General features: G+C 40.8%; 1 protein-coding gene across 1 annotated transcript in view; it reads left to right on the top strand.

Moving 5' to 3' along the window:
• LOC129092670 (pro-neuregulin-3, membrane-bound isoform) overlaps positions 1-17,083 on the top strand; it is a 349,566-nt gene that overhangs the window by 198,107 nt on the left and 134,376 nt on the right. Inside the window, 1 exon segment of the mRNA XM_054600685.1 lies at positions 16,884-17,013. Coding sequence (XP_054456660.1) covers positions 16,884-17,013 — 130 coding nt within the window.

Genomic DNA, 17,083 nt, shown 5'->3' with positions numbered 1-17,083 from the left:
ATGAACTGATTACAGGACATATTAAAGACTCTCCACACGCTGAGTTAATTTCAAATTCCTACATTCACTGTAGGAAGTCTTAGAGAAAGAGTTAATTGTTGTCAAGCAGTCAAGCCTCTCTCTCTCTCTCTCTCTCTCTCTCTCTCTCTCTCTCTCTCTCTCCTCTTTCTCTCTTTTTTTTGTACAATGTGATTAGAAGCCCAGAGCCAATGGTGCCACAGAGCGAGGACAATCGAGTCCGTCCCAAAAGTAATAGCTTCCTCTCGACTTAATCAAGAAACTCACTCTGCATTCCATGTAAGCATGCTGGTTGGGTGGGGGTAGGTTGGGCGTGCTGACAAACCGATCACTCTGTGTGTGTGTGTGTGGGGGTAAACATGTGGCAGAGCGTCCACAGATCTGTGTCTTGCTGTGTCTGGATTACAGATTTCATAATGCACAAAATCAGTTTTGTCTCTGAAGAAAAAAAAATGCACTCTCTGTATATCTTTGCTGCGATACAGCAGATATGTGACGGCATAGGAATAGTTTAGAGCTGTGTGACCTAACGTTGTTAACAGATCTGAGTAATGAGCCTGAGAAAAAACATGATGAATTGAAGGATTATCAGAAGAAAAATGGGATACTCAAAATGATGCTTACTCATGCACTAAACAGAGAATGTGAAAGCCTTGTTTGAAAACTGGAAACGCCCATGTCTGCATCCCCAGAGACATGACTAGTTGAAGTACATGTTAAACACAAAAATAAGTTGTCCATCCTGGAAAAACGTGGGATACTCATGTGAAGGGCAGATAAGAAGATTGTTTAAACGGTAAAACGCTACACTAGTTGTTGAAAGAGTAGAATCTTGATGACTTTAAGTGAAAATGTTTGCCGAGCAAAGCTACTCCTTCTCAGCATCAGACAGATCTCAGCCTCCAGCTTCCCAGTGTCACCTCAGTTCTATGTTGTTGGCTTCAGCTCCACTGCAACAATTACAGGTTAAGTGGTTGACTCAAAGGGAGCTCATAAGGATAACATCTGCTGTTGTAGTCATAAACATGAACTTGAAGTGATATGACACTCTGGATGTACTTTCTTTCTGCTATAAGTGACTAGAACTTGCGTTCTCCCTAATGGCCACAGGGGGCGACTCCTCTGGTTGCAAAATAAATCAGATTCTATAGAAGTCTATGAGAAAATGACTCATTTTAAACATGAGTTTATGATCTCAATCATTAGTTTCAAGTGTTGCTCGATACAGAAGGATGCTCCTTTAGTAACTTATGGGACCATTCAGAGTATAAAGATGATAAAGCACGGTATGATTTAGGGCGTGGCTACCTTGTGATTGACAGGTCGCTCCTAGGTGTTACTGGGAGTTGTATGTGTTTCTGTCTCAGGACTATGCCTTTGACAACAGTGTGTTTTCAGTTTATTGTAAACTTGTGGTTGCCTACCAATGCCTTATTCAGCATTCTGTATGGCTCAACCCTCTTGTGTCACATTCTGGTTCTAAAAAAAAAACAAGATGGCGACAGCTAAAATGCTAAAATGTCAAGCTCGAGGCTGCAAAACTGTAGTTCACAAACCAACGGAAGACATCATGGAGACTACATCCACTTCTTATGCACAGTCTATGTTGAACTATAATTGCACCTTTAGCCTATGACCTGCACATATGAACAGGCTTCATCAGAATCATCAGATCAATAGTTGGATTTTCTCAATCCCTGTGGGGTCCGCTTTGTGAGCAATAACCTTCATTCTGTCAATTTCACTAGAATTTCCCATTAAAATCAATTAAGAAGTTCCAATACTCTGGGTCCTAAAATACAATTTGATTTAAGATCCTATATCCTATAAAGATCCGATAAAATTGCAGCCATCTTTTAGAATAATAGTGTGGGTCTCTTTTTCATTTTCCTAAAACTGCAACTATCGTATTGGCTTTCAGAGTTTAATTAATGGAAGGGATTTGTAAGTGGGACAGAAATAGATCTCGCTGTGGAAGCAAAAGTGAGGTCACATTTATTTGTTTAGCACTTTTAATAAACAGAAAAGCCCTTCTGATCAGTCATCTTTAATCCCAGAAATGTATTGTATGATCTGTTCATTAATCATAGGTCTGTTAAGAGACATTAGTATGGGTCTGTGCTAGAAGAGACGTAAAATATATGAATCGTGTTTTAACGACTGCAGCATTTAAACTGACAAATAGAGAAAACAACAGATGCATAAGTGACAGGGGTGCTTGTTCTCGACATTGGCGGTAAACTAAGTATTTTACCACCTGGTGCCATGGCCAAAGACTGTGAAATGTGGCTGCATGCTGTAAAGAGTTCACTAAATAAATGTAAACATTATTGAGATTAAGCTGCCAGATGCAACAGAGGTGGGGACTGTGCCAGCATATATATAGTCTTATTATAGGTACATGCACAGCATCTCATGCTGCCGGGTGACATGATGGAGAGTTATTGCTATAATGTAACTGAGCTGGTAGACAGTATAGTGATAGAGTACTGAAATTACACATCGCTACCGGTTTTGGGATTAAATTCGGTCATATTTTTAGCTTTTTGTCCCAAGAGAATGTGGGATATGATTTATTACAGTAGATGCTGTAAGATGCTGTAAGATATCCATGAACGAAGGCAGAGCGTAGCTATTAAGTGCTTGGTTGACATGGGAGGAGATGGCAGGGACCACAGGAGAGAAGCAAGAGAAGCAAGAACAAACAGGGATAATCACACTGGTATCCATTAAGTCCCCAAATTATTACTGTAGATGAGCATATCTTGAATATTATAGCCAATTTAGCAAACAGCATGATATAGCTCTAGTGTCACATGGGACACCCCCTACACCATCTCCGTACCAACTTCCGCTCCACTCTTGTGGAGGGTCCGCCATATTAAGTGCCATCCCAAAATGTAAATTCCGTGGAACTAGCTGTACAAACATAAACTGTTCAAATGAAGGTAGATATTTATTATTGTCATGCAGATGTTAACTACTTAAAGTGAATAGATTGTATTTAAGATAAAAGGCTAGGAAACGGTAGGTGTGACCATTTGGGACTGTTTCAAAAACCAAGCAGCTAAAAGATTGGTTAAAAGAGTTAAAGACAAGAAGATTTTTACAAAAAAATACAGTCAAATAAACACTGGAGTCATCTTTATTATTATTATTTAATTTTTTTCCTTTTTTTTCATATTCATAATACTGTGAGCCTTTGCACGTCCCCTAGAATATATATTTTGCACATTTCGGCAAAGCTCTTTCATTTTAAACGGATACATTTCATATATTTTTTTTAACTAATTGAATATTTTAAATGCATTTTCTTCTCTAGTCTATATTTGTTTCTCGTTCATGCACCTAAACACCAAAGCAGATTCCTTGTTTGTGAAAACCTACTACGCAATAAACTGGGTTCTGTTTCTGATATTTTTTTCGCCCTAGGCTTAGTCCTATTTTTATGTGAAGTAATTGAAATGAGTCTGCCGCCTCACTGCCCATATCATTACTTATGTAGCTTATTATTGGTGCTGTTTATGACAGTTGCAGCTTGATACGAAACCTTACAGTTCCTGTTACCGCTGGAGAGACAAACTTTTACCCTACACCTTAAAGAAGGGTGCTTCTTTCAGCTACAGGTGAACCCTGTGAGTAGAGTGATGTAAAATCTGTAAAATTCTGACGACTAAGAAATAAATCTGAGGATTGTAAGTAGCATACAATGTTGCCATGCACAGGAGAGGTACAACACAATGCAATATGATTTCTGAAGTGCCTCAACTGGCAGAATCAGGTAACAGTGAGAGTCACTTGACCTGAATACAATCTCAATGATCCAATCCTGTGCGGCTTTTCTGCCTCCAATACTGACTACAGCAGTCCTGCTTTAACAAACACTTGTATAGGAAACAGCGTTCGAGTTCAATTACAGAAAGCAGATTAAGTAAGCTATTTTTATTGATAAAGCACAAAAAGAAATGATAGACAACAAATAGACGGACAAGACTATATACAAAACCCAAAGCAGACAAGCCACCAAATGTAAAAGTAGATCATAAAAAAGCCAAAGAAATTTTTTTTTAGAAGTTATTAGAAGTAATAAAGTTTTATACTGTTGAAAGATCATCCTTACACAGATTATATAAGGTATTAAGGTTTGATAAACAGTGTTGACGCTGAATTCAGATGTGATGTGATGTCACCCTATCCAAAAAGTCGGTATTTTCACTATCACTGTACTGTTAGTAGAAGCAGAAAGAGTATTCGTTGTTGCAGTAGTATTAGAATCGGTAGTCATAATACCAGCAGGACATAGAATATTAGTATGAGCAGCGGCAGTGGATGCAGCCTTCACATTCACATTAGCAGCCAGTTTGTGATTATAATCTCCAGTGTCAGAATGAAGCCTGCAGGGATACAAAGCCAATCCAGACAGAGCGTGCCGGAGCTATCACCTGGAGAGTAATGAATTTCTCCACTACAGAGCCAGATGGCCAGGAGGACGGGACGAGGGCTGATACTTAGCGCTATTTATTTGGCGAAACCCTGTAGGTGCGCCCGCGAAACCCGATCCAGGCCTAGAACAGGGATGGGGGGGGGGGGGGAGACGACTTTATAGGCCGGGCTGGGATGACTGACACACAGGCAGATTAGCAGTTGTAGCGGGCTTATCTGTACAGAGCAGGGGTGCTCACAATGAGCCACTGGTGTGAGTGTGTTAATGTGTGTGTGTGGGGGGGAAGAGTGAGAGAGGGGGAGGAGGGGGGGGAGGCGACGTGTGGTATCAGATTTCAACGATTAGTTGGTTGTTGACCGCTGCGCTATCTTGACACACTGACGTTTTGTTTTTTCTTTGGCTGTGGAGCACGGAGGCCTGTTCACACACATCCATCGCCCGTCCTGCCACGGCGGGCCGAGTATCTGCAATGCAGTGGCTGACATTGCTTAACTCTGCTGCCTCTGTGCAACACCCCTGAGTCCACACAGACAGATTGAAATGCACACATATACAGATGTCCACGGGCACACGCACAAATACAAATGTGAGAGTATATACACATGCAGGCGCGCACACACACAAGCATTGGATTGAATTGGACAGCTGCTGCACCTTTTACTCAATGGAGGGGATGATTCATGATCTCTCTCATCTTCTTCTCCCCTTACCCTCCCAACCCCACCACCCTCTTTGTTTTTCTTTTCTCGCTTATACCCATCCCTCGCTCTATTGACCAGCTTGGACACGCTGTCTTTCTGAATATAGAGTTTGGATTTCTAAAAGTGGACAGGCCCGCTGCCTCCCTGTAAATCCACTGTTGCAATTCAATAGTTCAAATCAATATGCTTTATTGGCATGAATGTAACAGGGACAATATTGCTAAAGCTTTAAGTAATAATGAGACCGTAAAGGAAAACAACAAGGTATGAAAAATATCAGAAAATATAGAATAATTAAGTAAATTAAGCAGTAACATTATGGGGAAAGAACTCAAAGCAAACTTTCTTTTCCATTTCTTTTTTTCAAAATGAGCAGAAACCGAGGTCCACACTTGGTTGGTGTAGTGTCATAGTCCACTGATTGTAATGTAGGAATGTATGTGTGTGTTTTTTGTATTGTAAAAGGACAATAGAAGTTCTTGGTAGTTTAGTATTTAAGTGACGCCTTCCTGGTCGTTTTCCTTAAACTTACTCAGCATTTTTGTTGCCTAAACCTAACTGCAAGTAGTTATCTTAAACCCAACCACAATGTTTTCCTGAAACTTACTAAGTGGTTTGGTTGCCTACACAATTCATAACCACACTAAATATAAGGAGAATTTGTGTCACTCAGCATAAAACCAACAGATTGCATTTCCTGACTGTTTCACAAACTGCAGTGAGACTGTTTTCCAGCATCAGTTGTTTAAAGAGCTTTTATTTTAAGAGGTTTAAGAAATGTAATCACTACATTTTCTACAAATCAAATGATGCATATCAGTCAGTTTTTAATAAACTAGATAAATTATAAGCCTACAAACCAGCTTGACTGACACATACAAAAAAAAAAAAAAAAAGTCAATAGGAATTTGTGCTCCACAAAGGTTCTATTGGCTGTCCATTATAATAATGAATATATATATTAAACAATCTGAAATAAAGGTATTTAAAGTGTTTTTTTAAATAGCATATCACAGACTGGTGTTCTTATCCAAGAAGAACCTTGGTATCTATGAAGGTGATTTGGTGGATATTTATTGGACAGCTGTATAAAAGTGGGGATGAGAGAGAGAGAGGAGAGAGGTGTGCTGTTATCTTTATTGGATCATGCTGTGCAATAATGATACCCTCACCATAGCCACCCTGTGTCTGCCGCTGCAGCTACAACTCTGCTTAAAAAAAACCACTGCTTCTCTGAGTAAGGCTATGAGAACAGTCACAATAAGTTTAATTTAAGAAATGGGATGAATGGAATGGAAGTCATGGGTGTGTTTGGGTGGAGGTTTGTGTGTCAGGACATTTTGGCTGGCATCATTAATTCAAAGGACTGGTTGAAGGTTAGGACTTGGTTTAAAGGTTACGTGAGGAATGAGGTTGGGGTTAGGTCAAGGGTTGGGGACTAGGGAATGCATTATGTTAATAACTGCCCTCATTTTGTCTGCTTTTAAATCAGATCAATTTAGGAGTTATTGGGATTTGAATTCTTGTGCTGCTTTTACACATGGTGGTAAGAAGCCACATCAGGAAGGACAAACACACACAAAGGCTCACACCACCCAAATCACACACTCCTTTGTTAATGTAGGAGTTGCAAATGTAGTGTTTTAGCCACGTATCTTACCCATGCAACATGGATGTAGTGAACACTTAATCTCACATACAAGGTCTGTAGTCATTTCAAGAATAAAAAAAAAAAGATGAATGATGAATGTTATATACTAGTACAGGAATCTAAGGCAGGCTACTGTGTAGAAGCAATACGCCAACTCAGCTCTCGCCATGTTGAGAGCTGTTGGGAGGCAAAAAAAAAGCTCTGAATTCTTTACATAGAACCATTAATGTTAAAACTAAATAAGGCTATGGCTACAAAACCCCTGTTAAAGAGTTAAAGTGAGCAAAGGTGAGTTGTATTGCTTAGGAATTTAGCATTCACTTGTAAAAGCATTCAAATGTCACATAGTACAGTAGTATGTGATCCATTAACGTTAATTTAACATTGGATATCCCTCGTGTGTGCACTAATATAGGCAGAACTGGTGTCATGTACTATGCATCTCTGAAACAGTATAAACTGCAAACTGCCCTCAAGCTAGACTATTAACTGTGCAAAAGGTCCTTGACAAGATTACATTTTGGATTACACAATATGACATCTAATAACACTGTTATAAGACGTAATCAATGCACATAATGTGCAGTGGATGCAGTATATGATAAACCTAGCTGTTCTCACTGCAACCTGTTTTATAGACATTAAGCAAAATAACAATTCTAACATATGTTGTTCTCTTGGGACGATTTGATTATGCATTGTCTCAGTGGTAGTAATATGTAGTGTTTTGTGCTTTGTCTTCCACTCTACTAAAACACACACACAAACACACGCACACACACACACACACACACACACACACACACACACACACACACACACACACACACACACACACACACACACACACACAAACACACGCACACACAGATGTTAATGTCTTTAAATGTGCATGATTGATGCAGAAGCTGGCAGCGAATGCACGTGTTGCACCCATAGATATTTGCACATGTGTGTTCCAGTTCTTTGTTCTCTTAAGAATGAATGAAATGGTGCCCTTGCTTTCAAAAAAGGAAATTGCTAGTGACCCTGCTGTTGCTGTGGTGGGCTGCAGACTGGCAGGGACATGAAAAGGTACTGGGGCAGTAAGTGGGAGAGGGGGAAGAAAAGATGGACAGAATGGGATGGAAAAGAGACAGACCAGCACAGAAGGAATTGGCGTTTTTTGACCTTTCATTTACTGAGGGATTGTTTGCTTGGCATGCCTAGGGTGTGTTCGGAGAGTCTTTTTTGATTAGGGAGGCTCCAGACTGAGTGAGCTGACCCAGAAGTATCTAACTGGCAGCCATGATAAAAGCTTGTAGAATTCTTTAAATGCTATGAAAAGGCGCTTCAGGGTTTGCTTTCCTCTTAAGGCTCGCTGAGGAAACACAGCATCATCCTTCATGAAAGGAACAGAGATAGAACTGTACTAGAATTGTTTGGCAACTCGGGTGTTCCCAACTAAGTGATTCCCTTTTGCAAATGTTTCAGTTTTATGTTCGATTAGAGTACATGTGTTTTTCTTATTGTTTTTTTTGTTTTTTTAAATGTACTCAGTGCCAACAGAATTTCAGCATCAGCTCACATTACACAGTATTCTACACCAAACACAAAGACTGTGGTTTGTGTTTTTTAGAACCCCTAGAAAGCCACACTGGGTGTTTCTTTGTCGGAGGGCAGTTTTCTGGCTGCACCCAACACAGGTTACGCCTACAGTGAGGTTACTCCCGATGGAGGACGGTCTGAGGTTGCTGAAAAAAGCTTATTCAGGTGAAATTGAGACCTGTGGTGAATATGGGGGACATTTTGAGGGTCTGTGTTCGCTTCAGGTCTCACACGCCTAAGGTACTGAATATTAATTGTGCGAGTTTAAGTTTTTATAGTCTTGAATTATCTCCACTTTTTTATGTTTATTCTATGTTTATTATCATTTATTGAAAAGATACTTTGTGCTGCATTACTTTATAGGTGCTATACAAATGTATACTTAGAATAATAACTTAGAAGTTTATTGCATTCTTTCATAATTTGTTAGAAAACTGGATGCTGAGACAATAGATGTAGTCAGACAGGTGTGGGATTTATTTACAGTTGGTATAATGCCCTTTTTTGAATTTCACATGAGATTTACTTTACCTTCCTTTACTTTAAATGACTTTAAATGGCAACACACACTGGCCACTTTGCACAGCATCATGTCACGTGATGCTCTTAGCACATAAGAATAAGCCTTACAGACAGCAGGAGTGCTCAAGATGCAGTAGGCAGAGTATAGTCCAGGCACAGTACCAATTCAAGCAGCAAATGTGATAAAATTGTTACCTCTCTAGAGTGCTGAAGCTGGTAAATGGGACAGTGGCGCATTGTAGCTGTAATGAGCATCTTGAGCAGACGTGTACAGAAAACAAGCAGCACTGGTGTTCTGACTTGTCATACACCTCTGGAATGAATAATAAGTAGCTTATTTTGCATCATCCTTATTGGTTATTTCCAATTACTTTCAAATCTAAGAGAAACCAATAAATGTGCAAATTTGTCATTTAGTCACTTGGTCGTAACCAGGGCCAGGTGTACAGGATTCTAACCGGGAATGGGAATAAAAATAAGTATTTTTAAGTATGAGAGTTTAGGCTTTTCTTGCAGCACTCTCTTTAATGCACCGTGTCGGTGGCAGCAGGAGTCAATTCAATATTAAAATTATTTTCCCTGCAGTGCTACTTCTATACAGCAGTTTGGTTCCCGAGGTCAAATTCAGGTTACTCTGGCTATGTGAGATGTGTTCATCTGCTATACCTGTGCAGCACATTTCATTAAAATTGTATTTTAAAAAGAGCTATTTTTGAACAATTATGTATAACAATCGTAGAGGAAGTCAATGAAGAGAAGGTAGAGTTGTATCAACGTGGTAACTTAACTGAAAGTCTTCACAATGGAGCTAAAATGTTTACCTTAGACATCCCTGTTTGTTCTCAGTATGCAAGATACAGTACATAGTACACATTACGGCACAGTGCAAACTATGTCTAGTAATGTATTTAAGATTTCTGGAGAGGAGGGGTTGTGAGCGATTCTTTGGATAAAACATCTGTTCGAAAAAAAGTACCATCTGAGTCTCCGTGTATAAGTTTCTAATTTGATTATAACGTCTTTCGGATGGTTTGTTCGTAAATGGCTCCATTGTGCTCCATCTGGCGGCTTACGCTGTGTGCTACCAATTAGGACACAGTCCAGGCGTTAAATAAATAAATTATACAATCACTTTTTAAATGTGGACCATGAGCATAATCTAAATATCAGCTTCACAGTTCCAATTATCACACCACAGGCACAGACTGCCACCACTGCTAAAGATGGTTCTACAATTGGTGTTTTTGCACTTAGCTGTTCAGAAATACACTTAAAAAGTACTCAAAGACCCCACACCACTGGCTTCCATGTGTCTGGCCATTAGAACCATCTAGCACCAGCATAGATGACCAGGAGGACATGTCACCTCCAATCATTTCTACTAAATGATTTGTCTCCCTCAATTAACTCCATCAAATGTCCATGACAGTCTCACCCGTCCTGAAATACAGACAGAGAGAGAGAGAGCAGCTACACTCCAGTGAGTTAATCAGGGATAACAATTTACCCCATTCAACGACAGCTGTTTGGTAACGTTCTTGAACCGAATATGTTGTCAGGTGAGGTCAGCTTTTACCTATAATGCATGCAACTCAGATGGATTATTGTAGAAGTGCAAGGACCTGAGCCCAAATAGTTCTTATATAGCATTACAGGCTTGTTTATTCTCCAGTCCCTGGCAGGTTGATGCATTGCAGTACAACTTTATGTCCCGGCAGAGGTTTGCTTTTAAAGTTTGCAAATTCTTACTTGGCTGACAATGTGTGCCTGTTAGAGTAAGTTATCCTACCTTCATCTGGGTTAAATGTCTCTGTTCTCTGTTTGGTAACTGCCACCCCTCCCCACTACTACGAACATCTCAAACGCCTACCACTCGACACAGCCAACACCACGTCGCCTTTCTGCCGGTATCCTCCATTCTCTAGTCCCTGTATCTTTGGTCTTTATTCCTGCTCTCAAGGCCAATCAATAATCAGGCGGGCTAGGTCTAGCCTGCCAGAGACCATCGCTATAAGTTAGCATGGCTGCCCGGCTGGCTAGCAGACCGGCTGGCTGTCTGCCTGTTGATCTGCCACTCTGGGGGAATGTCATCCGTGAAGGACGCCATTACAGGCCGGCCCACGGGACTGCCACGCTTTAACCCCCTCACACACGTCTGTGTATTGGTTCACACGCATGTAGGGAGGGAAGAGAGGAGGGAGGATAGTCTGCAAAGACGAGGAAGTGACTGTGAGACGGAGAGAGAGAGGATTTATATCTGATAATCATACTACAAATAGTGTCACATTTTTCGCAGTGCATTCAGCCATGTAGGCAATACAACTTCTGCTTTCAGTATCAAAGCACCATGTTCAGCAGATTATCGATTATTGCCTAATCAGTGTTTTGCTGGTAATTGTTTGCTCTTTTACTTGAATTGCACTTCAGCATGTTGTGCCGGGGTAATTAATCTAGAACAGATTGCAATGCCAGCAAAGAAAAGCTTCCTGTTGTCATCTGGAACAATTTGAAGAAGTTCTTTTCAAGCTATGACTGCAAAATACTTAACATTTTAACAGACCAAATGCAATAGTTTTTGCATGAATCATGTTTAATCATTCATTTATTCAAATGGAGATTGGTTTGCAGCTCAATTCAACATGGAAATAACACAATGAAACACATAAGCAGACTATAGAGACCATTGTCCAATATGAAACAGATAAGTCACTCCTGTTTAAAATAATAATGGGAAATGGAGCTGGAAATAGAAATGTGCAAATAAGTCTGTGAAAAATATATTCTCAGAAGTCCATTAAGTTATGCAAACTTAGAGGCATTTATTAAAAACAATATTTACTTTTCACATGGTTTCCAAAATGTCTCATTGGTAAATGACTGCATGTCAAGAAATTGTGGAAAAGTATTCTTGTGTGTCTTCTCGTAGATCGTTTTAAAGGGAAATATTTGACTTGGTTAATGAAGTATTTGCTGACCCGATACGTCGGGCCCTCATTGTTAACTGAAGGCTCTCTGGTAAAAGGAAAAAGAGAAATATGTATTCAAACAGTGAAGTGTCTTAAGAAGAAATCTTCCGATTATGACACATAGCAGTCAGTTATTGTTAAAAGATTTTTAAAAGCAAATAGTTTGAGGAATACCAGTGAGTTGAGTGCTTCATTGAATAAAATGAATTAATAAAGATTCAAGGTAGGCATTTAAGGGCTAGATACCACTACAGTGGTACTACTGTGCCCAAGGCATCATTATATTATTGTGGGCCTTGGAGCTACAACCTTTCCAAGGCACTCCCCCCACTCCTCCAGGCACCATCACGACTCAACTATTACCCCATCTAACCTGCACGAACATCAGCCACGCTTAATTTGCATTCATATATTACCGTGTCTGATTGCAGCTTTGTGTTTACTTTGCACATCAGCTGGATTCTCGCGATTTCATGAGAAGCGTTTTTGTCCAGTGACAGTATAAGCATCCTATGGAGCTACTGGCAGTTAGGGGCGTGGCTTAGATGTGTGTGAGAAGGAGGGGCGACTGTTTGTTCTTTACAACAACGGTGGCTTCTGAAGAGGTTAGCGTAGAAAGGTACAATACCATCAGTTATATCAGAACCGGAGAGTATTTCTTCAGTGAAAGAAGAGCAAACAACAACACCGAAGACTTTATTTGATGGAAAATATGTTTTTTTTTTTACTCTTCTCTTGACTTGCTTCAGTACGGGTTTGATTCTTAAAGTGCCTGCCTTTTTCCAAACAGTTCCGTATATCCCCCCAGCCGAACTGGATTCACAAAGCGGAAGAACAATAATTAAATCATGAATACTGCATCACCTGCACCCACTAGTGATTGGATTCATCTCAGTGTTGGTCTCCATGGCATATTCAGCTCTTTGAAAGTCTTCTAAGGACTTCAGTCTTGCTGTTAGAAGTTCAGAAAAGGGCTCTGATTAATCTTTTTTTTTTTAAATTATCAAATTATTAAGTGTCACATCACTGGCTGCTTCCTGCAACCAAGCGGCGCCTCGACGCAAAGGTGAAAATCAGCGGATTCTTCATTCCTTCCTCATTTTCCTCGAGTAAGCAGAGAGCAAGAGATGAAAGAAGGAAAACAGATATTGAAGTGGAGGGTTGTGTTATCCAGAGCCCGATGGTTTATCGATCCTCGCTGTGCCTCTCCCTCTCTCTCCCTCTCTCTCTCTCTCTCTCTTCACAGCAGGGCAGAGTAAATTGGACGGTTTTCTTCTGCAGTGATTGGCGTCTGCCTTCTGTGAGCAATGTTTTCAAACTTGCGGCGATATTTTCAGCAGACTGAAAAGATTCATCGGTGACTCTGGCGTTCCCTGTTAAAATGACACCATTCTCTGAGCGCGTGCTGCGTCTGAGCTGACAGGTGACGAGTGTTCAGCTAAACAACCTACAGTGCACTGTGACAACTCTGTCAACTAAAAACAAAGGGAGAGGACGACAAATGGCGCTTCTGTCACTTATCGCCAGGACTAGCACAACAGCACAGCCCAGTCCAAGCATGAAATCGTGTCTGAAGGGAAATCCTTTATATTCTTAAAAAAAACAAACAAAAAAAAAACCACTGGTGTGGCAGAGCGAGTGCTTAGAAAGACGCAGCAGTGCTTTTGTAATTCTGGCCTTTTGTTTGTGTGTCTCTGTGTGCAGAATGTGTGGCACTGCAAGGCAAATGGATCATGTCACGACATACCACACGGCATTGTTATAGTATGAGTTCCCTCTGTTCTAAGTTTTCTCTTGTTCTCTTTCTGGTTGACAGCCGTTCTTAGGAAGACAATGCATTCCTCAAATTTAATCTAATCTCATTGTGTCCTTCTGAATCAGAGGGAGAAGCAAAGTAAGGATTCAAAAGTGTTGAGTTCAGGTGCTGGGTGATGGTTGCGTTTAGGCCTGAATCCGTGTCCATGTTGTAGTTTTGTCATGCTAAGCCGACTTTGTAATCCCCATGTAGTCATAGTTACCGTGTTAAGACATAGTTGCACTGTTGAATTCTAAGCCTATAGCTCCAAAAATAACATTTGGGGGGATTATGTGAAACATAGTCTGCCTGAGATTAGCCAGGGATCATGGTTACGGTAAAAAAAAAGAAAAAAGTCATTATTATTGTAGTTCTATGAAAGGAGGCAAACATGCAAATTGTCAGTTTCACACAGTTGTAAAAAAGCTGTTAATAAAGATTCTGTTACCAGAGATACCACACAGCCAGGAGCAGGGCTCATGGTGAGGAGCTCAGTGGAAGCAAAAATGGAAAGTGATTGTTATTGTATCGCTTTCAGAGCAGGTTAGGGCTTCACCATCAACTTAGGGTCACCTTAATGGGGACGAACCCTCACTGTCAGGATGCGGACGACCTTTAACCCTGCCTGAAAGTCAGTCACTGTAGCCAGAAAGAGAAGCTAACAAAGGCGTCATTAGCTTCAGTGGTTTTCGGCCGCATCGGCCCACCACAATCAATCACACACACACCAACCGTCTTTGGACTCCCCCTTATGTCTACATGTACCAACCCTTCCAATCCGTAAAAGCACTAAAAGGTAATAACCTTATAACCTAGGGGGAAATCAAGGAGGATTAAGAGCAGAATTTGATAATTGGCGAAGATATAAAGTAGCCATTTGGTAGTTGAATGTAGCCAGCTAGGGGAGTTGGGGGGTTGTGCCACCATGGAGAAAAAATTGGGCTGTAGACGCCTAAATTCATATTCTAATGCCACCATATACACACTGATCTTAATTATTTCTTATACTTTTAACCCACACCGTCTGTAAATAGCTATTAAATTAAAAAAACCCGACCTATTCCTGACTGATCACAACTTCAGTAATTAAGAATCACTGGACCTCATTTATAATTTTTTGTTTAATTATTCACACTTACTGTAAAGTTTATCAAGACACGCCATGATGAGGGTTATTGTAAATAAAGATAATTCATTCATTTGTTCCCATGAACGTCTATGTGGTATAAATGGAAAATGCAGCTCTTACAGTGGACTTATTCTTACTTAGCGCACAATCATTAAGTTGTTGCCACCGGTAGTAGTAATGTTTCCCAAGATGTTCCCCGTCCGTGCAATCAATGCAGATCTTAATGTGCTGTATCATCGATTATTTTGCTGAAATTGATCAAACACTGAAGACAACTCTTGGACATAACCTCTCAGATTAGCGTGCTTACACACATTCATATAGAACATGTGGTGGGCAATTCTACCTGTTCTATGACAGGTCAGACACGAAGGTTTCGTTGGCCCAAAAAGCTCATTGGCCAACAGGTAGAGTACCTGGTCTGCCAGATGCCAGCCCTGGTGTGTGTGTGTGTGTGTGTGTGTGTGTGTGTGTGTGTGTGTGTGTGTGTGTGTGTGTGTGTGTGTGTGTGTGTGTGTGTGTGTGTGTGTGTGTGTGTGTGTGTGTGTGTGTGTGTGTGTTTTAAATTAAGGAATTTGGATATTAAACTGTGGACTTGCTCAAAAGTGGATGAAATAATTGTTTAAACTACCCCCTTAAGACCCTCTAGTCATCATGTCCAACCTGTTGACATCCTCATCTAATAAAACCAAGTCTCACTGCTGACTTGTTTCCTAACCTAGTTTTGCTTCTAATCCCCCAACAGCCAATTACCAAGAGTTGTTTAAGATCCCCGGAGCCCTATCAGCACCTAGCATCTCATAACCACACACACACACACACACACACACACACACACACACACACACAACACACACACACACACACACACACACACCTCATACTGCTGATTAAGGGATCTGAGGACATACTCAAATAACTCGCCTCTCTTCCCCCACCCATTCCCCCCCCAAAACACTGCTTTTTATTAATCTCTCATTATCTCTTGATTGAGAAATCTTCAGTTCATTTGGATGTTTCTCGTACGCACCATTAAAGGACAAGCCGATACAGCAATCGGTATACTAGTGGTAATAACAGGGTCCTGTGAGTACAACTGATTTTTAATCACTGGAGCATAAAGTTCTGGCTCATCACTGTTCATCCCGCTACTTAAACAAAAAAAAACAAAGTTGAGATTCGGCTAATGAGAGCCCTAAGCGGACTCATGTTTCATTTGTAAGCACAAAAGAAACCGTCAGCAGTCTGGTGTTAACGAGAACATCATCAGTGGTGCAGATCGGATTTCTCCCCACGTCTGAAAGCCATGCCCCGATCCAACTGCATCTCAGGCTTTCAAATCTCAGTTGATGGACCGTCCATGAGCTCTCTGCAATCTCTACATTTCCATTTATCTTTTTTTGTTTTCTAAACTATCCTCAATAAGCACATAAAAATAGCCCAGGAGGCCATTTTTTGGCTCCATGGTTTTACTGTTTTTAACATCAGATCGCTTTAGCATTTCCATATTTCCTCTTAAGCAACTGGTGCTTCGCTTATTAATATCAGTAATAAGATCATCCATTAAGGTGTACGCTGAGCAGAACCCGTCAGAAGTGTGTACCGTCCGGAATCAGCCATGCATGTTGTGATGAATCGCTGGGAGGAGCCGAGCTCTCCAACAAGCACCACTGTGACCACCGAGGATTAATCACAGCCGAACAGATTATTACCCGTCCTCCATCCATCTTTTGCTGCTGACATTGTAGGGTCTAAACAAACAGCAGCGTGTTGGTATTATCCGCCAACGAGGCGGTGGCACACACACGTTATGGATCCTTGGGTGGAGTTAGCAGCCTCTGCTGGAACCCTGACTCCTGCTGCAATTTCAGATGATATGATGATTTATTTGCATGTATTAAAGAGACAATAACGGAGTTAGAGACGTAACAGGCTGCTGGAAGACAGTGAGGTGAATTAATGCTGTCACTAGGACCGATTGTAGTGGAGCGAATACATTCATGAATGTAAAATAAACTTATATTTACAGGTTGATTATGACTAACAAGAGTTTCTTTGTTTGCTCTGCAGCGTCTCCGACTGTCCCTCCGCTGCGCTCGGAGCATTTCAAACCCTGTCATGAGAAGGACCTGGCCTACTGCCTGAACGGTGGCGAATGCTTTGTCATCGAGACGCTTAGCGGGCCCCACAAGCACTGCAAGTAAGTGACCGACCTGCTGCTTTTATTGATCGTGTTATGAAAATTCCTCCTTTCTATATTTTAATGTTTT

The sequence above is a fragment of the Anoplopoma fimbria genome, chromosome 6 (assembly GCF_027596085.1).
Source record: "Anoplopoma fimbria isolate UVic2021 breed Golden Eagle Sablefish chromosome 6, Afim_UVic_2022, whole genome shotgun sequence".
NCBI lineage: Eukaryota > Metazoa > Chordata > Actinopteri > Perciformes > Anoplopomatidae > Anoplopoma > Anoplopoma fimbria.
This window is presented reverse-complemented; position numbering and strand designations above follow the sequence as displayed.